Source organism: Pseudophryne corroboree, chromosome 5 (assembly GCF_028390025.1).
Source record: "Pseudophryne corroboree isolate aPseCor3 chromosome 5, aPseCor3.hap2, whole genome shotgun sequence".
Taxonomy (NCBI): Eukaryota; Metazoa; Chordata; class Amphibia; order Anura; family Myobatrachidae; genus Pseudophryne; species Pseudophryne corroboree.
The window spans coordinates 778,745,424-778,769,158 of record NC_086448.1 but is presented as its reverse complement, the minus strand read 5'-3'; the positions used below and the strand labels follow the sequence as shown (position 1 = coordinate 778,769,158).

Genomic DNA, 23,735 nt, shown 5'->3' with positions numbered 1-23,735 from the left:
CGCAAGCCACTCTTGCAATGCCGCAAGCCGCTTACCAGCTGCACTCTGGGCTCTTTAATCTGGTACGCTGACATCCACAAACACACACACCAGACTTGGTAGAAGAATCTGCTTCCAGTGGGCATGTGCAAGAGCTCTGTTCCATCCCTAGTAGTGCATGTGTGTGTCCACTGGCCAGGTTTCGGGGAGTGGGATTTCTGGGAAACTGGAAACCCCTCTTGCGCTTGCCTATGTACACCAATGTATAATAATATAATTTATCAGATGTTGATATGTAGTTAAATAGTTATAGCTGTGTGCTGTCTCTTAACTGTGTTATTGTGCATGACTCATGTGTCTAAGTAACATTACATGTCTGAGTACATGTTATTCACCAAACTTAAAGGTCAGACTGCCTAGACTCCAGGTGCATGACTTGTTTATATGCCTCTATAAATGTATCTGCACGTGCACAAGTCCAGTCCCGTAAGTACTGTGCTACACCAGCCCCCTGAACGGTGCTCAATCCATCATAACTAAACATCCCAGAGGGCGGCCGGCTGGGTCACATTGATCCGGCTCACTAGCTTGCTGCTCTGAGCATCTTACATATGCTACAAGTGGCAGAACAGCTCCCACAACACTAAGGGAGAAGACATAACATCTCTCCCCACACAGTGCAGGAGCTGTGAGCCGGAGCAGGGAGCGGGCTTCAGTGGAGGATAAGTACAACCAGGACCACCCCCAGTGCATCCCTCCCTGTGCGACGGCACTTGCCGCATTCCCCTCCTTACAGCCCTGCACACGTCTGTCACTGTGTTATTGGAGTGCCACAGTGATGTTTGGCTGTACAGTACTTAACCCAATAGAGATTGACACCTTATTATATTGACAGTCATTCCTGTTGTATTTATTTAAACCTACTCCGGTTTGGAATCAACGTGTGGAATAACCTCCTTGCTCACATCTGCTACGCGCCTACCAACTTGTAGGCATCTGCCAATGGAATAAACAAGAGGCCAGAGGTCTGTTAGTAAAAGCTTATTTTATTCTGAAATCCAATTTATTTACAATACTGACATGTTTGATAATACAAGATAATACAGCTTAGCAAAAAATACGCAACGTATGGATAAGGTTTAGTCATATTATGTGTTAAAGACTTGTTTTCATATAACACTAAAATTAACAGATTAATAATTAAATATATTAATTCTGATAAAATCCTGAGGGTTTTTTTTTTTTTTTTTAATATGTCCTCTTCATGCATTAGGTGCCATGGTCCCCGTCGCTCAAAGGGTTACACAAAGTAAATGTACAAAGAAATTCCTAGAGGATATGGTATATACAGATAGAGAGCTAGATGGAGAGTTTACTGTAAGGGTAACTGGGTGGGTTTGACCCTGTGTTGTTATTCGGTAACATCCAATCGGGTTAGTGCATTTGACTTATGAACATTTTCGTGTTCTCTTTTTGTTAATATTTGTCCTGATATTTCTTCTTCTTCTTCACCTGGGCAGAAAGTTTCTGAATCGAGTGACTCTTACATGTGATTCATGTTGTGTCTACAGTACTCACTATCCTTACATCCGAATTCATAATATTTTTTCCTGCTTTGTTTCAAATACAAACCTGTTTCTTTCGTAACTTTCTTTTGTAACTTTTTTTTATATATATATATATATATATATATATATATATATATATATATCTACACAACATACGATCTCCACCTGGATGAAAACAAATTTCACAACGGCAAAAGCATTTTTAAATACCAATATATTTATTTTTCCCCCAGTAAATTAAAGGTTAAAAGGGCAGGGAATAGTGGTGTCCAATATGGATAAACCCATTTTAATGTCCAGTCCAGACATTTATGAATACAACAAAACAAAGTTTGTGGGTCTACTTTTTTTTACTCCCCTGATATTTGCTGCTTTTTGATTTATAGGGGGCGCTGTGTTTCTTTTTTATGTTGTTAAACTTTGTTCCTGTTGCATAATGGGCCCCCTGAGTTTATAATTAGAAAACACTATCAAGAGTAAAATGGATTTAGGGCGGGCTAGCAAACGTTTATTGGTAATGCGATGTCAGTGGTATGAAAAATTGCATGCAGTTGTCTATAAAAAGTATAAAATATTACAGTACATCTTTTGTATGTGTCATGAGGTTAGGCAATACATTGCAAAAGGCATACAAGCAAAAATTGAAACACGAACTGCAAATAAACCCATTTTGGATTTTTTTTTTGTTTTTTGTTTTTACTTTACAAGTAAGTTCATAATACTGAAATCTCTCCACAAGTTTTTGTGTTTCTTTTTTTATTTTGGTTTCATTTCCATCCGGGCATTGTCATCTCCGTCCAACTCATACTCTTCCACCTGCCCATTGGTCCACACCTTTAAGCGATCTGTTAAGTCGCTGGTCCTCGGTGCTAAGATGAAGTCATAAATAATGGCGGCAGATGCTCCTCCAATCATTGGTCCCACCCAAAAGATCTGAATGGGCGTAGAAAGAAAACATAAGAGACGTGTTGTTGAGTTTTAGATACGTTTTTACTCATATGCACAAATAACAACAATGATCAATGTATAACACAGTATTGTCCAGTTATACATGAGCCTAAGTGATCTGGAAGTGACAGTGTTAAAAGATGTGGGGAGGTGCTTAATCATTGTGCAGGGTTGCACTGAACAGCAGATTTTCAGTGCAGCCTCTCTCTCTCTCTCTCACACAAATCCACTGAAATTTTTATCATCGTTCACCTTCAGATGGTGCAACCCAATGACGCTGTACACGCTAAATGATCCGCTGTACAACGGTGTGATTTATTGTTACATGCTGCTACACCGCATCGGCTGTGGAATTGTCCCATTGGACGTGCAGCACACCCAATGGAACGATTTAGTGAACAATGGATTAGGGGACACACTCTACGATGTGTGCGATATATTGTTCCGATCCGCATCAGAATGATATATATCACACAATATATCGTATTGGGTGTACCCAGGTTAGGGTTTACTTTCCCTCAGCTGTGGAATTATAGGTTGACAGTCATAACATAGACAGTGATGAAATGCTGACATGGTAGAATGTTGATATATCATCCCTAGTGGTTACTTACCTGCTCTTGGTGGCTGCATCAGCACCAGCGTGGTCATGTGACTTCTGCTGCTCCAACATTACAGCGAGTATCCCTCCCCTATCCCTAATCTCTCCTCAGAACTCTAACCCTCCCTCTAGTGCATAACCCCCACTCCACCGCAGCCTAACCCTAATGTCGACATTCTGCCAGTGTTAGCATTTCACATATCTGCGCTCATGTCATCATCATCATAATTGCATACTTGCCTACTTTTGAAAAAGCATTTCAGGGAGATGTGAAGGTAACACCTATCAGCGCTGACATGTGCTGCTACATCTGAGAGGCGTGTCATAAACATGACTTACATCCAAATGTAAATGAGCCCCAAAGTTAGTAAGATCTACTTGTTGAAGAAAAGACTCTTATTTTGCAGAATTTGTGTATTGTGCTTTAAAAGAGGTTCCATATACTGTAAGTGGCCACAAGAAACTTTATTTAAAATGCATGTAGCCATAGGAATCATTGGGGCAGATGTATTAAGCCTGGAGAAGTGATAAAGCAGTGATAAGTGCAAGGTGACAACGCACCAGCCAATCAGCTCCAATATGTAAATTGACAGTTAGGAGCTGATTGGCTGGTGCATTATCACCTTCCATTTATTACTGCTTTATCACTTCTCCAGGCTTAATACATCTGTCCCAATTTATAACCAATGCAGGGAAATGGCATTGATGATCCCAGTTGAATGTATGTATCTGTGATTTATTTCTCAAATCCCCCCCTCCCCCCCCCCCCCCCCCCCCCCCGCCTCCTCCCAAGAATGTAACAGCTGCACATTGGGGTTAAGGTGCAATCAGGGAGATTGCTGGACTATTCAGGGAGTCAGGGAGATTGCTTCTATTTCAGGGAGTCTCCTGCAGAATGAGGGAGTGTGGGCAGGTATGCATAATTGTCAGCATGACGGTGTAAACATTATTATTATTATTATTATTATTATTATTATTATTATTATTATTATTATTATGTTGGCATTGTGGTGTCTTCATTATTATTATTATTATTATTATTATTATTATTATCAACACTGACAGTGTCAACCTAATGACTACATTCCTTGACTACATTCCCTTTCCCTCCTATGTCCAAGTATTACAGTGTTGTCTCTAAATGTAGAGAATTGATTTATTATGCAGCAACACTGCTCCAAGTGGCTAAAATGAAGAATAGTAGAACATTTGCTCTACATTATTATTAACTGCCCTTATACTATAAATAAAATAGATAGATAGATAGATAGATAGATAGATAGATAGATAGATAGATAGATAGATAGATAGATAGATAGATAGATAGATAGATAGATAGATAGATAGATAGGTACTTAGATAGATAGATTTTTATGTGCACTTTTTCTCTTTGGGTGTCCTCATTGCATGTTATCAGTAATGCAGAGCAAATGTTCAGCCATCCTTCATTATAGCCACTAGGGGCACTGTTGTTGCATTTGGATGATAATTTCACTTTGGCAGATGTTTGGTTGATATGTTTATAATAATCTGTTTATAATAATCAGTAATCTATGTTTAGAAATAACATTGTATAAAAATGATGTCCATATGTTTATCTGGACATAGGAAGCAAACAAGTGACATCATTGCTGAGTCACACAGTACCTGGCAGTGCACAGTACCTGACAGTACCCATAGGATGGAGTGTGGCTCCGAGAACAAGCGCTATCTGAAGATGGCGTTTGTTCTCACAGGCAAACTCTGAAAATTTGATGCTATAATTATGTACTAATTTATTGGCTAGGACATATATTGTTGTAAGTTTAAGGACATGTGATTCAGTCTTGGGCATTGCTTCTCTGAGGAATAACGGTCCCACAGTCTGCAAGGGATCAGTACTAAATGCCGCCGGCCGGAATCCCGGCGGTCGAAATACCGACGCCGGAATCCCGACCACACAATCCCGACAGGGGTGGCGAGCGGAACGCAGCCCCTTGCGGGCTCGCTTTGCTCGCCACGCTGCGGGCACGGTGCCTCGCTATGCTCGGCACACTATTATATTCTCCCTCTATGGGTGTCGTGGACACCCACGGAGGGAGAATATGTCGGTATTTCGACCGCCGGGATTCCGTCCGGCGGCATCTTGACCGCATCCCGTCTGCAGCCATATGGCTGTATTACAGTTGTGGCAAATGACAGCACCTCCAGCCATCTGCTTAGTTATTCTGTAATGAACTAGGATGTGGTCACTCAGACTACTAGTGTCTTTATATCATTTGACATCTTCAGGTCACAAGTGGATAGTTTAGAAACAATTTAAATATATAGTATGTTTGCTTTCCACTCGCCAGCTGGGAAAGAATAAATCATTATTTTCAAGACATCTCATTATAATTTGGGGGAAAATAATGCAGAATCTCCTTTTAGAGGAACAACCGTTTTATCATTACTCATTCACATCAGTCCCTGCAACAGCAGAGCTTACAATCCAATTCCCTGTCAGAGAAGCACATCTGGACTCTAAGGACAATTTAGTCAGAGCGGGAGGAAACTCTGCCCAGATAGTGCCCTGGTTGGAATGAGCCCTAAATACCAGCAATACTGTGAGGCCATGCTGACTTGCCGACACAGGGCCTAATTCAGAACTGGTCTTGGCAGCGGTCGCAGGCCGAAGCCCTATGCCATGTGCATCTCACTTGTGCGATCGTCTCTGCCTGATTGACAGGCAGATGCGGTCGGGGGGTGGCAGCGGTATTGGGATGGAATTGCGTTGGTGTTGGGAAGGATCACGGTCTGGACAATGCAGTCATGTATAAACCATTTGCGGGGCAGGCCGTGGCGGCTGCCTAGACAGGGTGCTACTCGGCAGGTGCGAATGCATCGCCGCTGTGTGATTCTTTTGCACGTCTGCGAGGGGGGTAGGGCCTTGCATGCGGGGCGGACTTGCCCTGTGCTGGGCACCCCGCATACCTAAGATTTTGATCGTAGATTTGTATTTTTTCGCACATCTATGATCAGGTCTGAATTAGGCCAACACTTCAGTAGCTTACAATCAATTATTTCTATGCTGTGGCATTTCTGTCTCCTACACTGGGGGAGGGTACTAATTACCCAGGCCCAGGTCTGATGGAGGGCCCATTTCCCCCATCATCACCTGGCAGCAGCAGCTGCAGCTCTTCTCCTCAGCGTGTGCTGGGCCACCGCGTGGCCAGGGGGGCTCTTAAAGTACTATTTTTTTTTTCTAAGAGTGCATGCCTCCTGTGATTAGGCCACACCCCCATAAAAGTACCTGGGCCCAGCCAGCTAGGCTCCCTGCTGCCCTGCCTCCAGTTTCCATGCTCCCCAGTACCAGCTCTCATGTAACGATGCAATTTGCATGATGGAATTCAACGTGAATGACGCGTCTCCATCCTGTCCACTGCACTGGGGTAGGAACTTACCAAACTCTTATAGTAACACAGTTGTGCGTCCACACACATGGGGCCGATTAGGACCTGAAGGGCGACCCCCGGAGAATATCCGGTGTAGCAGGAATACAAGAACTTCCAATCCAGTCTAACGTTGACAGCAGACTCATACATTTATCTGAATTCCTACCTTTTCTTTTATCTGTTGATTAGCTGAGATTCTTGAACACAAAATTATTTCCCAATACTGTTCATAGAATAACACCTGATTACAGTCTAAAAGGCGCCATTGTTTTACTCCCAATTCTAGGGATATATTGACATCCTGCTGCATGATAGGCTATTGTGCCGGAATTATCTCATAATAGTATTTCGCCTGCCCTCCTCTTTTCTTTTCTTTTGATTGTCTGCTTATCATGTATACTTTTATAACCTAATTACCTATTTTGCATAGTATAGTGGACAAGAGGCAGTATACTTTAAAAAGTTGGGAAATCACTTTTTTATACACAGTTCCAATGAAAAGTTAAGTTTTAAATTTGACAATGTTTCTCTTTCTTAACAAGTGCACCAACAAAGGGTTCTTTCTTTCTTATTTCTAACTTACCAAACTCTAGCAGTCTCCTGCACATTACGAAAGAGTATGCGAAGAGGATGACATATAAGGCCCAGTGTACCAACACTCTTTAGAGAGCGCAGCGTGGGCCCATGAACCAAGAGTGGCACTGCCAAGCCCCAACCCAAATTTTGCAATGGATATGGATGATACACTTTTCCATCAATGACTATAATATATGTTGAAGTATAACTCTCTATTCTGTAATTTCTGAAACTGATAGGAGCCTACCAGCAGAGCCTGAAGTAGACCCCACTGAGCCCTACATAGACCCTATTAGGAGCTAATTTTGACTTTTGCGTTTGGTAACAAAAAGAAAAACTGGTTAGCGTGATCCAGGCCTTCAGCACACACTGCGTCCTAGATAAGTACATAGGTTACATAATAGATGATCTGGCTCAGCATACAGCAGGCAGCGCCTCTGATTAATATGCAATCTCATTTGCGAAATAGTTTCCGTGGGGACACAGGTGGTTTCTTACCCAGTGATATTGGAAATTTTTAGCAACCACTGCAGATCCGAAAGACCTTGCAGGGTTCATTCCGCATCCAGTGTAGTCGATCTGAAAAAAACAATGAAATGTTACACGTCAGTATTGCTCCAGTCACCGTATCTGCAGCTTCACTCATTTGTGTGTTTTATACAGGAGTACACAAAAAACTGACTTCAAACATTTTATGGAGCATTCGCTGGTTGCAATAAAATAGGCTCACCACGTAGTAAGTTGTGTGGACTTGTTTGAGTCAACCAGTGGCTTATCTGAAACTACAAATCCCAGCAAGCCTCGCCAGTCTGCGATCCACAGCAACTGGTGAGCCACAGGCTACGGCATCAATTTCCTAACCCCCAGTATTTTAATAAGGCAAAATAGCGGCCAAAATAAACTCACAATCTACTCTACCAATCTATGAAAAGCCACCCCCCTTTTCTGATAGACCATGCCCCCTGAAAATGAAGACACACCCACTACAATTGGGACTACTGAAAAATGTGCTATTTTGTTTTTTAAATTAACCTGTCATCTACAGACATTGGAGCAGCCATACTGTAGGCTCCTCCAATATTCATACAAGTGCTAGATTGCCGTCTCTCAGTTCGGCAGAGGAACTAGTGATCATTGAGCCTCTATTTATTAAACCGTATTTGCCATCAAATGTTCGAAAAAGCCGCCAATTACTATTAGGGTACTGAGCAGATATCAGAGATAACTGCTGCAGTTCTCTGCGATCGGTTGCAAAGCCAGTCCCCATAATTGTCTATGGAGGCTGTGATAATGGTTAATTTAAGGGATGTAGTCATGTGACCGCCGGTCACATTGCCGACGGTTAAATACCAAACCCCTCTAAATCCCGACAGTCAGCATGCAGACTAGCAGGGAATAGAACCTGTAGCGAGCAAGGGACTTGTAGATGATGCCATTTTTAGATGGATTTAGCCCAGTGGTTCTCAAAATCGGTCCTCAGGACCCCACACGGTTCACGTTTTCCATGTCACCCGGCAGCTGCACTGTGTATCACCAACTGTCACATTTTAAAAATCTACAGGTGACCTGCAAAACCTGAACCGTGTGGGGTCCTGAGGACCGAGTTTGAGAACCTGTTATTTAGCCTATTGTAGCCTTTGGGCAACTGTTCCGTGTTTGTCGTTTTTGGGGAGGTATGGACCTCTCCTTGTCACACCATACTGCCAATGGCATTGCCATACTGGGTCCGTAGCATAAGCTATGATTTTACTTCTTCCTCTAGTTGGCACTGACGCCTATGTCCAGTGTCGGACAGGGGAATGAAGGGCCCACCGGGGGAATGCAGTTATAGGGGACCATACTTAGGGGTGTGGCCAGCCTTCAAAGGGGGTGTGGCCAGCCTCCACAGAGGCTTGAAATACACAATAGTTCAGTGTAGTGTAATGCAACATATCTACCATGTATAATATAAGTACACAGTCTGGAACCTGATCCCTAGAGGAAGGAGTGGGCCCTCACGCAGTGGGGCCTACCGGTGGTTTCCCTGGTACTCCTGTGGGTCAGTCTGACCCTGCCTATGTCGCAGCAAGGGATTCTTGATAAATGCCATGCTAACACCATTTCTCATTGCCTTGATTATGTGCTCATAAGAAGCTGGGGCGGGGGAAGAGGGGGCCCCTTGGTGAAAGCAATTTCCGTTATTGTTCTCGTTTCTCATGTTCAGGACACAAGACTGTCTCAGCTTACTGTATGTAAAATACTGCGACCACAAGAGGGTATTTATCAGGGTGCACCTGCCCCATTGTAGCTTATTCAGCACACCCTGTGCATGAAACAGAGACGTATAAGAGAGTATGAATTCTTACTGCGATCAGATGCCCCAGGGCCACTGAGAGTCCTATCGCTAGAGGTATGGATCCTGTTACATCATGTCTTCTCCTGTCTGTCACAGCAACAACACACAGGACCAACTGGAAAGTGACGATGATCTCGATGCCTAAGCCTTGTCCCGCTGACACGCCATCGCTCAGCTGGAAAACAAAAGAAAACGTCCAGAATCTTTATTTTTCATAAAGTGGGAAATGTAGACGAGAATATGTATAAGCAAAAGACAATCATCAGCCATTATATACATGTTAGATGTCTGAACTTTCACAGAGGGGTGCACTGACAGCACAAACTGCCTGCATCAGTATGATAAGTGCTTTACATAATTATATTCTACTGTAACCCCAATCCTTCCTCTATATAACTCTCAGTCTGTGGCTTCCTGCTGCTGTTATTCCTCTCCTCACATCATGTCACTGCCCCTGTCACTGCAGCTCTGTCCGCCTTAACACATCACTCATCTCCTGATATACTCTGTGCTGCTGTGGGACACTGCTCCTTCCATTATATAACCGTAACTCTCAGTCGGTGGCTTCCTGCTGCTTCCACTCCCCTCCTCACGTCACTGGTCCGGTCACATGCAGCCCTGTCCTCACTGACACATCACTCATCTCCCGATATACTCTGTGCTGCCGGGGCCCCTACTCCTTCCGCTGTAGTATTGTATGCGGCCGACCAGACTGCATAGAATACTGCACACAATAGCCAAGGGCCAGCACCCATGTGATTGCATGGCTGGCCTGGCCCTAAAAACGGCAATGCTCAGTAGTACCCCCTAGTTGCCCCCCAGCAAAACCTTTAGCTGAAGAGTCCTTTAATGTGTAACAAGCATCAGAGCAGGGCACATCACAACAGTGTCCTATCTCTGCTGTATGTAATTGTATACAGTTAGCCAGGGCTTAAAGTGGTCCTGGAGAGGTGGTGGAACTCATTTACCCCGCCACCTCACCCCCCTTACCTCACTTTAAGCGGAGCCAGGGCCAGTGCTAGTGTTTCCTGCACCCCCCTGCAAACTATAAATTAGTGCCCTACTTCCCGTACCACAAAGAAGCAGCGTGGTCACACAATAGTAGCCCCAATTGAAATTACAGCACACAGTAGCACAATCTTATTCACATTACACCGCATGTAGTGCCCCTGATTCATATTACACCACATAGTAATGCCCCTGAGTGTTAAATCACTCAGTAGTGCCCTTTTTCATGTTGCGTTACACAATGGTACACTTTACAATATGTTATGCCACACAGTAGTGTCGCTTATATACAATGCCCATAGTAGTAGTGCCCCCCACATAATGCCAACAGTTGTAGCACTCCTTACACATAATTAGCACAGTAGTGCCGCTTATACACAAAACGCCCATAGTAGTAGTGCTGCTTATAAACAGAAACGCCCATAGTAGCAGTGCTGCTTATACACAGAATGCCCACAGTAGTAGTGCTCCTTATACATAATGACCACAGTAGTGCTGCTTATACACATAATGCCTACAGAAGTGCCGCTTATACACAAAACGCCCATAGTAGTAGTGCTGCTTATAAACAGAAACGCCCATAGTAGCAGTGCTGCTTATACACAGAATGCCCACAGTAGTAGTGCTCCTTATACATAATGACCACAGTAGTGCTGCTTATACACATAATGCCTACAGAAGTGCCTCTTATACACAAAATGCCCATAGTAGCAGTGCTGCTTATATACAGAATTCCCACAGTAGTAGTGTTCCTTACACATAATGACCACAGTAGTGCTGCTTATACACATAATGCCTACAGAAGTGCCTCTTATACACAAAATGCCCGTAGTAGTGCTGCTTATACACAGAATGCCCACAGTAGTAGTGTTCCTTACACATAATGACCACAGTAGTGCTGCTTATACACATAATGCCTACAGAAGTGCCTCTTATACACAAAACGCCCATAGTAGTAGTGCTGCTTATAAACAGAAACGCCCATAGTAGCAGTGCTGCTTATACACAGAATGCCCACAGTAGTAGTGCTCCTTATACATAATGACCACAGTAGTGCTGCTTATACACATAATGCCTACAGAAGTGCCTCTTATACACAAAATGCCCATAGTAGTAGTGCTGCTTATATACAGAATTCCCACAGTAGTAGTGTTCCTTACACATAATGACCACAGTAGTACTGCTTATACACATAATGCCTACAGAAGTGCCTCTTATACACAAAACGCCCATAGTAGTAGTGCTGCTTATAAACAGAAACGCCCATAGTAGCAGTGCTGCTTATACACAGAATGCCCACAGTAGTAGTGCTCCTTACACATAATGACCACAGTAGTGCTGCTTATACACATAATGCCTACAGAAGTGCCTCTTATACACAAAATGCCCATAGTAGTAGTGCTGCTTATATACAGAATGCCCACAGCAGTAGTGCCCCTTACACATAATGACCACAATAGTGCCCCTTATACAAATGTCTGCCTCTGTCACTCCAGCAGCTCCATGCCCTGTATCCCTCCATCAGCTTCCCCACCTCACTTGACCCTCCAGCCCCCTCTCATCTTGTCTTCAATATGCACAGAGCCTGCTCCTCTTCATGGCAATGGAGGTGGCGGAACTAGTTCCCCCTACCATTACCACCCCCCCCTCCCCCCCACCTTAACCCCTGCAGTTAGCTGTTCCATGATCTGCTGCTGTATCATATGCAATGAAAGAAAAGAGAGCTGTAGTTTGTTTTAAGTGCATTAATTGTTAAAGTAAACTTTTAGGGCTCTATTAATTATCATTTGCAGCTAAAGATAATAAAGATTCCTTATCACCGCTATGAGGAATCTTTATTCGCACAGATTTACTATTAGTGAGTTGACGGGAAAGGGTAGGAAGTTAGGAACTCACCCCAGCAATCACTGAGAAGGAATGTGACTGCACTGTGATTATATTACTGCCCCCCAGCTGTCTTACTCATACTAACCTACACTGACGATATCTCCAGGAGATGCCCGGAGAATGCCGCAATTGGAGCATATTTCCCCACCCCCTCCGCAGGGACCGCAAATTCACTGTATTTATCTCTCCATTCTGCCTACTTCACTAGGTAGTGAGATGAATGCAGGAGGGGTGCCCACTCATCCGGAGGTGCAGGGGACTACGTACTTAATCACATCGTATTACCATCGGTCGCAACATCAAACATTGCATCAGCCCCAAGGCAGGTGCGATTTCGCTGGCTGAACATGGCAGCCTGTGTCAGCAACATACCCGTGTCTTACCTCCTGGGCACACCCAGCCAAATTCCATCTCTCTGCATGTAATTTCATACTGCAAGTAGCAACCATCAAACGCATGCACCGCCTGAAATATTGTCTACTTGTGTCTAACATCGCCTCTGCCCGCACCTCTAAATCTGGCACATAGGCTCCCATTCCAAGTTGATCGCTCGCTAGCTGCTTTTAGCAGCAGTGCACACGCTAGGCCGCCGCCCTCTGGGAGTGTATCTTAGCTTAGCAGAAGTGCGAACAAAAGATTAGCAGAACTGATGGAAAAAAATTTCATGCCGGTTCTGAGTAGCTCCAAACCTACTCCTACCTTGCGATCACTGCAGACCGTTTAGTTCCTCCTTTGACGTCACAAACACGCCTGCGTTCGGCCAGCCACTCCCCCGTTTCCCCAGGCACGCCTGCGTTTTTACCTGACACGCCTGCGTTTTTTAGCACACTCTCGGAAAACGCTCAGTTACCTCCCAGAAACGCCCCTTTCCTGTCAATCATTCACCGATCAACAGAGCGACTGCAAAGCGCCGCTAGACCTTGTGTAAAACAGCATAGTTTTGTGTGAAATAACTTCGCGCGTGCGCACTGCGGCCCGTACGCATGCGCAGAAATGCCTTTTTTTGCCTGATCGCTGCGCTGCGACCGAAAGCAGCTAGCGATCAACTCGGAATGAGGGGCATTGTCTCAGCACAGATGCCAACTTTTTGCCTGAAAACATCTTTAAAAATCCTCCCATCTTACTCTTACTCTGTGGCCACAAAACTAACTTTCTAGATACTTTTTCTTTTCTTTTGTATCCATTTGTTTTTTTAATAGAGCAGAAGATTTTTTTATATGCGTGAAACTTTTCACAGAGAACTTAGTGGTGGCAAAGGGGACAAAAGTCAAGCGGAAGAGACAATACGAAGCTACCGGCAAAGGTCAGGATCTCAGTTCCTGCAATAAATGACATTTAGGAACATAGTTTTCTTAAAGAACTAATAAACCTGATACACACAATAACTGGCGACATACTTTCCAAGTGCAACTTTTAAGACTTTACTTGAACTGAAGGTGGATATTTCTCAAAGCTTGGAGTACGATAAAGGGGAGAGAGATAAAGTAACAACTAATCAGCTGATTAGCTGGTACTTTATCTACACTTTAACGCTCTACAAGCTTTGATAAATCTCCCTCTTAAAATGAAGTTAGGATTGAGAATAGGGAGGCCAATCCCGGGATCGGAATCGGCGGGAACCCGGGATTTGGTGGGACTCAGTACCAGGGTTGGAAGCTCCAATCCCTGGGATTGCGGGATTTACCTGCCCCATTGTTTTTTTTTAATGTCGGGCAGCATTGAGCGTTTTCAGGAGGCTCAGACGCTGCCCGACTCCCTCCTCCCAAATCCCCCTGCAAATGGCAGTGCGTACTGCGCAGTGTGATATGATATCAGAGGTCACGCTGTGCAGTCTCACGCCAACTGCCCGCGCCGTCCGGACCACACCTCGCCGTCCTGCACCATGCCGCTCGCGAGCCCTCCCACCCACATTGGTGAATCTGACACCAGCCGCAGGTGCCGCCCAGATCCCACCCACGATGGTTAGTATTTGTGTGGGCTGAGCTGGTCTGGGGTGGGCGGGTCTTCAACCCAATCCTGGGAATACCGGGATTGACCTTTTTTCAATCCCGATACCCGGGATTGTAAAAAAGGCCTGAGATTGGACTGCCTCATTGAGAATCTTACAGTATTTTTTAGTCTATTCAAGGATATTACAGAATCACAGAGAATTACAGAGCAAAACTTGTATTCACCAAATTGTAAAATTGTATATATAGACTTGTGTGATCTAGGGGGATGACAGAGGGCGAAACTAGGGTGGTAGGTGCAGGGTGCGCTGCGCAGTGAATCTCATCATTGTGGCTTTACTGCCTCCTGTACAGGCCACAATACTGTGATTCTCCACAAAACACGTCATTGAACCCCTGTGACTGCCCATTTTTCTGGGCATGTGGGTGGATCCGTGAAGCTGGTTCTTCTCTCAAGAAAGCCCAGGGGAGTAGGGATGGCCATCGAATGGTTCACCATATATGATGCCATCATTCAGGTTCACATCGATGGCAGCAAACCATAGATGGGAAATCATTGGCTCTGTCTGATGGGAGGCCACTCAGGGAAGGGACAGGACTACCTGGGCCATATCAGGGGACAGAGCTACGCACTGTGAACAGTGCGCTGGGGAAAAAAAAATCCACGCACTCTGCCATGAGACCTCCACCATCAAAGGGCAAAACCGTTGATCATCTCTGGCAACCATTGATGGTTGCTAGCCATTAATGGTCAATGGTCACCACTACAAGAGTAGACTAGGATAATTAATGTTACTAGTAAATCTTTCATATAAGATAACATGTATTTGAGGTTTACTAGTCAGGCATGATGTGTTTCTTAACTGGAAAACACAATGTGCAATATCTCTACTGAAGTCAACCTTTGGGATCATTGATCCCTACGTAAATGTATCTTTTTGTATCTTGCAAAATTTAGGTGCAGTAGGAAAACCGGCTGAGATGTTAGCGTTGACGAGTAATTTACCTACAACACCGGAACTATGGGGGACTGGATAGTGCAAACAGGGCCGTCTTTTCATATGGGCTCAATGGGCACTTGCCCAAGGGCCCCAGGAGTATAAGGGCACTAGGTTAATAGCTGAGGACCCCAACTTTCTAGAGGTACCAGATTTTTGAAAATCGGCCATGGGGAACCAGAGATATCCGATTTCAAAGCAGTGGTCCCCATCCGAGCCTGTTAATTGCTCTTCCCAGCCAGATATCTCGGGTTCTGTCTAACTTAGAATTTTTTTGAGATTATACTCCAAAAGCTGTGACTCTCCCCTTTTGGTGGACATTGGCAGCTTGTCTATAATATGCCCAGAATCAGAGATATCAGTCTTCCAGCAACTGGTCCCTGCTCCAGCTTCACACGCCTGGTATGCAGTTTTATATTTCCGTTGGTGGAATGCTCTGGCTCCTGAACTCTGATCACCAAGTCCCCAGTACCTCCTGAAAGATGGGACTCTCTAGTTTTTTTTATCCCATTCAAAGCTAAGACATCTATTTCCAGGAACTTGAAATATCTGCAGTCAAGCAAGCAGTCCTCCCACCAGAAAATGATGAATATTAAGCCCACTCCACTATCCACCGCTCTACTACATATTAAACACCCCCTACCACCCTGAAAGTCATGTGCCAGGGCCCCTCCATTCAGCCCAATGCCCCCTTCTACAGTTTAGTGTTACCCTCCTGCCCCATCTGTGCAGTAAAGGAGTAATTAGCAGAATTTACTGCTCCAGGTCCTACATGCTGAGCGGAAGATAAAACACCGCCTGCCACCCGCAGGACATCAAAGCTGCCGCTGATAGGACCCCCCACCCCTCCTGCTGGAGGATAGGGAGGGGCCCCAGTGCATTGCTGTGCCCAGGGGCCTACACTGCTGCTAAGATGGCCCTGAGTGCAAATATATACTTTTGTAATCTCCTTGCTCGCTCCTTACTCACTGTCATTCTCTAAACAGAATATGCTGATTAAAGGAACCAAAGACAATACAAATAAATCTAAACTGAATATGTGAGCATTTAAATTCTCAGCCAAGAAACATCATTTACTCTCATGTCTACATCTGGGCTATAATCACATAGACAGTCCGCCGTTTCACTTACACAATATCCTGTAGGCACATTTATTGGGCAGTCGGATACCTTCCATAGTACTCCGTCTCCATGGCTTCCATTCTGCTAACTGTCCGCATATCCCCAGCTCATTAATAATCAACCCGTTATTTGGCCTTTTGTGCGAGGAAAAGCAGCCACTTTATTTATAACTCCATCGCATCCCTCCAGTTATTACAATAACCAGTGCGGTCTCCATGTACACTGGAAAATCTTCCCAAAAGATTAAGAGTGTCCGCCCCTTTCTCTGCAAACGGCCCAGGGAGCCATAGCGACTGCATCAAAATGTTTATCGGTTTTTGGCACTTTTTGTTGTGATTTCATGAATAGCTGCTGTTGTTTTGTTTTTTTCACTTACTCTGAGCAAATTTTCCACTGTAGATAGAGTACCGCGGCCCCAATTCCACGGGGTTTTGTGTGTAAAATAAAGGTCTCAAGATTTCACTGGGGACATTTTTATTATTTTATTTAAAGCCTCGGCCCTGCTGTTTATAACGCGCACAAGGACTGAATCATTATAAGCCACTCTTTCATCCCCAATGGCAGCCCATTCTGTACAGACGCACTAAGCGATCATCCAGACACAGCAAGAGTCCCAGAGAATGTGTCACCGAGACGTCTATTCATGGTCCGCATTCCTGTGCTAACCTTTACAAAGCATTAACAGCTATAGGTATTCCAGCGTGCCATTTATCGCCGAAATATCACAGTTTAAGCATATTACAGGGCCATGTTCTGGCATTAGGGATTTCAGCAAACAGTTCCAGCATTCATTTATTTTTACAGACATGGTTTTACTGAATTTCTTCCAGCTTTTTATTTTTTTTGCTTTTTCAATGTTTTTTTACAAAGTGTATTGAATTGTTCTCTATTCATTAAAGGCAACTTATCGCAATTTTTATTCATTTTTTATATATATCTTCCTTAAAAAAAATAGATAGTCTTTTGCAATACAGTATATCAAAAAAAGAAAACCATGCTTGTTATTATCCGGTATACATACTGTATATTGACACTTGTAGTGGTCCAGGAAAATGTAAAAGGTGGGCCCATTTAACACAACAAGTGTCTTTCCACATGGAGTATCTTTCCACTTAAGTTTATGCGCCTGCACCAGTGCTGCAAGTATGGCGGTATGGCGCGGTACGGCGTACCTGTAAGAAAATCCCAGCAGGTATGCCGTACCGCCAGGCCGCCACCTTGTTGAGACCGGGTCTTGGAGAGAGGAGAGCGCAGCACGCGCCTCTCCTCTCCTGCCTGCGAGTCCCGAGTCTGGCAGTGGCGGGCTGCAGTGGCGGGCGGCAGTGGCGGTATGCACTGAGCCGGTCCGCGAGCCAATCAGAGCTCGTGGACCGGCAGCCAATCAGGAGCCGCTGCTGCCGGACCACGAGCCCTGATTGGCTCACGGAATGGCGCCAGTTCAGTAGACCAGACTGAGGGCAGGAGAGGGACAGGACGAGCGCGTTCTGCACTCTCCTCTCCCCAGCAGAAGACAGTGCCAGCCCCAGGCAGCAGCAACAACGGTAAGTTGCACTGCTGGGGTATATCTGACACTCTGGGGGCATGTGTAACTGGCACTGTGGGGGCATATCTGGCACTCTGGGGGCATGTGTATCTGGCACTGTGGGGCATATCTGGCACTCTGGGGGCATATCTGGCACTGTGGGGGCATGTGTATCTGTCACTGTGGGGGCATATCTGGCACTGTGGGGGCATATCTGGCACTATGGGGGCATATCTGGCACTGTGGGGGCATATCTGGCACTATGGGGGCATATCTGGCACTGTGGGGGCATGTGTATCTAGCACTGTGTGGGCATATCTGGCACTGTGGGGGCATGTGTATCTAGCACTGTGTGGGCATATCTGGCACTGTGGGGGCATGTGCATCTGGCACTGTTGGGGCATATGTATCTGGCACTGTGGGGGCATGTATATCTGGCACTGTGGGGGCATATCTGGCACTGAAGGGGCATATCTGGCACTCTGGGGGCACATGTGTATCCGGCACTGCGGGGGCATGTGTATCTGGCACTGTGGGGGCATATGTGTATCTGGCGCAGTGGGGGCATATCTGGCACTGTGGGGGTATATGGGTATCTGACACTCTGTGGCAATGTGTATCTGGCACTGTGGGGGCATATATGGCACTACTGGGGGCATTTGTGTATCTAGCACCGTGGGGCATTTGTGTATCTAGCACCGTGGGGCATTTGTGTATCTAGCACCGTGGGGCATTTGCGCATCTGGCACTGTAGGAGCATATCTGGCACGGTGGGGGCGTATTTGGCACTGTGGGGGCCCCATTGTCATTGGCCACACCCATTTTTTTGGCGCACGCACACAGTACCTATAAGGCATTTTTTCTACTTGCACCACTGGCCTGCACAGAAGTGGGAGCAGACACTGTCTGTAGAATCTCATCCCAGAACACACCTGAAGAGGAATGTGCATGTAGTGAACTGGAAAAAATATTGTTTGTTGATTTTTAAATACAATTTTCATGAACCACTCAAAAATGAAAGCTCTTATAGCAAGTGTTCCCATCATGATCCCAAAAGAAAACTTTGGGGATTTATTAACAACAGTATGAACAATTTTTGAGATTAAATTTAAAAAAATTTAAATATTGGCTTTTTGAGAAAATCTAAATTTTGTTTTTGAATTTATTTTTTGTTTTAATTTGTTATGGAAACATACTGCAATGTTACTGTATATATTATATGAAAGCCCATAAAAAGAGGTTTACAAAAAGATCTTGCCCAACTCGCTGGCTCAACAAGGTGAGCTACAGGTGCAATTTAAAAAAAACAAGGGCCCTCATTCCGAGTCGTTCGCTCGGTATATTTCATCGCATCGCAGTGAAATTCCGCTTAGTACGCATGCGCAATATTCGCACTGCGACTGCGCCAAGTAATTTAACAATGAAGATAGTATTTTTACTCACGGTTTTTTCTTCGCTCCGGCGATCGTAATGTGATTGACAGGAAATGGGTGTTACTGGGCGGAAACACAGCGTTTCAGGGGCGTGTGGTTAAAAACGCTACCGTTTCCGGAAAAAACGCAGTAGGGGCCGGAGAAACGGGGGAGTGTCTGGGCGAACGCTGGGTGTGTTTATGACGTCAAACCAGGAACGACAAGCACTGAACTGATCGCAGATGCCGAGTAAGTCTGAAGCTACTCTGAAACTGCTAAGTAGTTTGTAATCGCAATATTGCGAATACATCGGTCGCAATTTTAAGAAGCTAAGATACACTCCCAGTAGGCGGCGGCTTAGCGTGTGTAACTCTGCTAAAATCACCTTGCGAGCGATCAACTCGGAATGAGGGCCAATATTTTTTAATGGAAAAATTGCAGCTTTAAAGGCATATAACTTCAAAATCCTTGAACATATCAGCCTAAATTTTTCTTTACACCCATGGCAGCATTTATTATACATAAATTTCATCGCGATCTGAAACAGTCAGCCTGAAATCTGTGTTGATTTGGTGTGGAATAACCCAAACCACTGTGTTTCTCTTCCATATAACTTTTAGTATGAGTAAAATTTGCTGACGGTCGGTGACCGCCATGTTCTCGTTTAAATATATAAACAGATTAATAGTAAATATATTAGTAGTATCTTATAAAAATCTATGTTACTATAAATTAGAGTGGAGTTCTCTATCCTGCAGCCCATGCTCCACAGATGGGCCCTCATGCCACGTACTGTGGCCTCAGACGTGGTAGGCAGCACTATCACAGTGAAGCACACTGGTTATTGTCTATTTTAGCTTCACTCTCCTCTCACAGTGAAAAGTTCTGTTAGAAATAGAGAATCCTGGTTTGACTGAGAAGCAGCTGAGACGTGTCTGCTGTACAGTACATCATGGTGACCCCTGGTATTGTGGTAATGCACATTAAACACTGCTAATGTCATTGGATGGCACTGAGGGTCAGGGCAGGAGACTGATTATGCTGGGCACAGGCTATATTAAGTGAGGATAAGGCTTTTCTGCTGGACATAATACTGTATGTGTCTGGCATGGAACAGAGGTGGGCATGAGACCAGTTATGCTGGGCACAGGCTATGTAAGGTGGGCATGAGGCTATTATACTGAGCATTATGCTGTATGTGTCTGGCATGGAACAGAGGTGGGCATGAGACCAGTTATGCTGGGCACAGGCTATGTAAGATGGGCATGAGGCTATTATACTGAGCATTATGCTGTATGTGTCTGGCATGGAACAGAGGTGGGCATGAGACCGGTTATGCTGGGCACAGGCTATGTAAGGTGGGCATGAGGCTATTATACTGAGCATTATGCTGTATGTGTCTGGCATGGAACAGAGATGGGCTTGAGACAGGTTATGCTGGGCACAGGCTATGTAAGGTGGGCATGAGGCTATTTTACTGAGCATTATGCTGTATGTGTCTGGCATGGAACAGAGGTGGGCATGAGACAGGTTATGCTGGGCACAGACTATGTAAGGTGGGCATGAGGCTATTATACTGAGCATTATGCTGTATGTGTCTGGCATGGAACAGAGGTGGGCATGAGACAGGTTATGCTGGGCACAGGCTATGTAAGGTGGGCATGAGGCTATTATACTGAGCATTATGCTGTATGTGTCTGGCATGGAACAGAGATGGGCATGAGACAGGTTATGCTGGGCACAGGCTATGTAAGGTGGGCATGAGGCTATTATACTGAGCATTATGCTGTATGTGTCTGGCATGGAACAGAGATGGGCATGAGACAGGTTATGCTGGGCACAGGCTATGTAAGGTGGGCATGCGGTTATTATACTGAGCATTATGCTGTATGTGTCTGGCATGGAAAAGAGATGGGCATGAGACAGCTTATGCTGGGCACAGGCTATGTAAGGTGGGCATGAGGCTATTATACTGAGCATTATGCTGTATGTGTCTGGCATGGAACAGAGATGGGCATGAGACAGGTTATGCTGGGCACAGGCTATGTAAGGTGGGCATGAGGCTATTATACTGAGCATTATGCTGTATGTGTCTGGCATGGAACAGAGATGGGCATGAGACAGGTTATGCTGGGCACAGGCTATGTAAGGTGGGCATGAGGCTATTATACTGAGCATTATGCTGTATGTGTCTGGCATGGAACAGAGGTGGGCATGAGACCGGTTATGCTGGGCACAGACTATGTAAGATGGGCATGAGGCTATTATACTGAGCATTATGCTGTATGTGTCTGGCATGGAACAGAGGTGGGCATGAGACAGGTTATGCTGGGCACAGGCTATGTAAGGTGGGCATGAGGCTATTATACTGAGCATTATGCTGTATGTGTCTGGCATGGAACAGAGATGGGCATGAGACAGGTTATGCTGGGCACAGGCTATGTAAGGTGGGCATGAGGCTATTATACTGAGCATTATGCTGTATGTGTCTGGCATGGAACAGAGGTGGGCATGAGACAGGTTATGCTGGGCACAGACTATGTAAGATGGGCATGAGGCTATTATACTGAGCATTATGCTGTATGTGTCTGGCATGGAACAGAGATGGGCATGAGACAGGTTATGCCGGGCACAGGCTATGTAAGGTGGGCATGAGGCTATTATACTGAGCATTATGCTGTATGTGTCTGGCATGGAACAGAGATGGGCATGAGACAGGTTATGCTGGGCACAGGCTATGTAAGGTGGGCATGCGGTTATTATACTGAGCATTATGCTGTATGTGTCTGGCATGGAACAGAGATGGGCATGAGACAGGTTATGCCGGGCACAGGCTATGTAAGGTGGGCATGAGGCTATTATACTGAGCATTATGCTGTATGTGTCTGGCATGGAACAGAGATGGGCATGAGACAGGTTATGCTGGGCACAGGCTATGTAAGGTGGGCATGAGGCTATTATACTGAGTATTATGCTGTATGTGTCTGGCATGGAACAGAGATGGGCATGAGACTGGTTATGCTGGGCACAGGCTATGTAAGATGGGCATGAGGCTATTATGAGCATTATGCTGTATGTGTCTGGCATAGAACAGAGATGGGCATGCGACAGGTTATGCTGGGCACAGGCTATGTAAGGCTATGTAAGATGGATTTGAGGCTATTATGTGGGACATTATACTGTATATGATGGGCATGGGTTGGTGGTGGGCATAAAGCAGTTGATGCTGGTCTGTGGCTACATGTAGTGGGCATGAAACTGAACTGTTATGACAGCACTGAGCTGTGAGTAATGCTGACCACATACGCCAACTGTATATAAGAAGATCTCATATTTTGACCATATTATGAGTGCAGTATACTCTTGCAGACCATGTGACTCAGTGATAGCACATTTCACAGAGTGATGTTCCTATATGGTGTAATATTGGTCTACGGAGTCCTCAGCTCATCGGTGTCCAACCAGCCACAACCAATGCTTGACCTGATTGGAGGGTGAGGTGTACTCTCTATGTACCCGTGTGGTATTGCGTTATGCTGAGCTCACTGAATGGTGAACGCTGAATGAACTGGCCGCAATAGCAGCATAGATCCCACAGGAGGAAGCTGCTAACAATACTCTCAGAGCTTTTATCAACATTCAACGGAGAACAAGTGCAACAAGCTGTATTACAGGTCTTCAGAGTCATTATAATGGACACTGCGCGCTTTGCCAATGACTCTCTGTATGGTGGTCTGTGTGCACTGTGCTACACATCTAGCCACTGAGAGTGCGTATCCTAAGTCAGAAGAAACCAAGGACGGTGCAGATATAATATACTAGAGACTCCTTGTGCCCTGGCTCCATCCGCCTCTAGTGCTCTCCGCATTCTGAGAGGTGACCGGAGAGGAAACGACTGGTTATGGGTCTCTGTATAGAAATGCACTAATAGAGTGCACACGGCTCCTGACTGATAAGGGAGATAATAGAGTCTGGCTTTCTCTATACATTGTATTATACACCATGTGCACTGTCTGCCCAGGGTGCGGATTATTAGATCTACACTAAAAAGGTCTACAGTCAATAATTCTACCAATAATGGTAGACACGCATTAGGTCGTCAGGGTCAAAAGGTCGACACAAAAAGGTTGACACAATTTTTTATTTTTTGTTTTTTTGTGTGTTTTGTCCATTTTTTCCCCACAAACAAGCCCCTTTAGTGTTCCATGTCACCTTGCATTACTTGCTTTGCTCGCCATGCTTCGGGCTAACGCTGCGCTCGGCACAGGTTACTATTCCCAATTGTAGTCCACGTGGCTGGTAAAGTATTAATACGCTAAAAAACAACAACTTGTGTCTACCATATGTGTGTCGACCATTGCCACGTCGACTTTTTGACCATGTCGACCTTTTTAACGGTCTGCCTTTTAAATGTCGA

The 23,735-nt window shown here is 45.1% G+C and overlaps 1 protein-coding gene across 1 annotated transcript in view; it reads right to left on the bottom strand.

Annotated features, from left to right (window-relative positions):
• Positions 1-1,005: 1,005 nt before the first annotated feature.
• The window catches only part of AQP1 (aquaporin 1 (Colton blood group)), a 38,597-nt gene continuing 15,867 nt past the window's right edge, over positions 1,006-23,735 (bottom strand). Inside the window, exons 2-4 of the mRNA XM_063924331.1 lie at positions 9,431-9,595; positions 7,584-7,664; positions 1,006-2,480 (exon numbers count right to left, since the gene is read on the bottom strand). Of these exons, the coding sequence (XP_063780401.1) occupies positions 2,304-2,480; positions 7,584-7,664; positions 9,431-9,595 (423 nt within the window). The 3' untranslated portion in view covers positions 1,006-2,303. The remainder of the gene's footprint in view (positions 2,481-7,583; positions 7,665-9,430; positions 9,596-23,735) is intronic.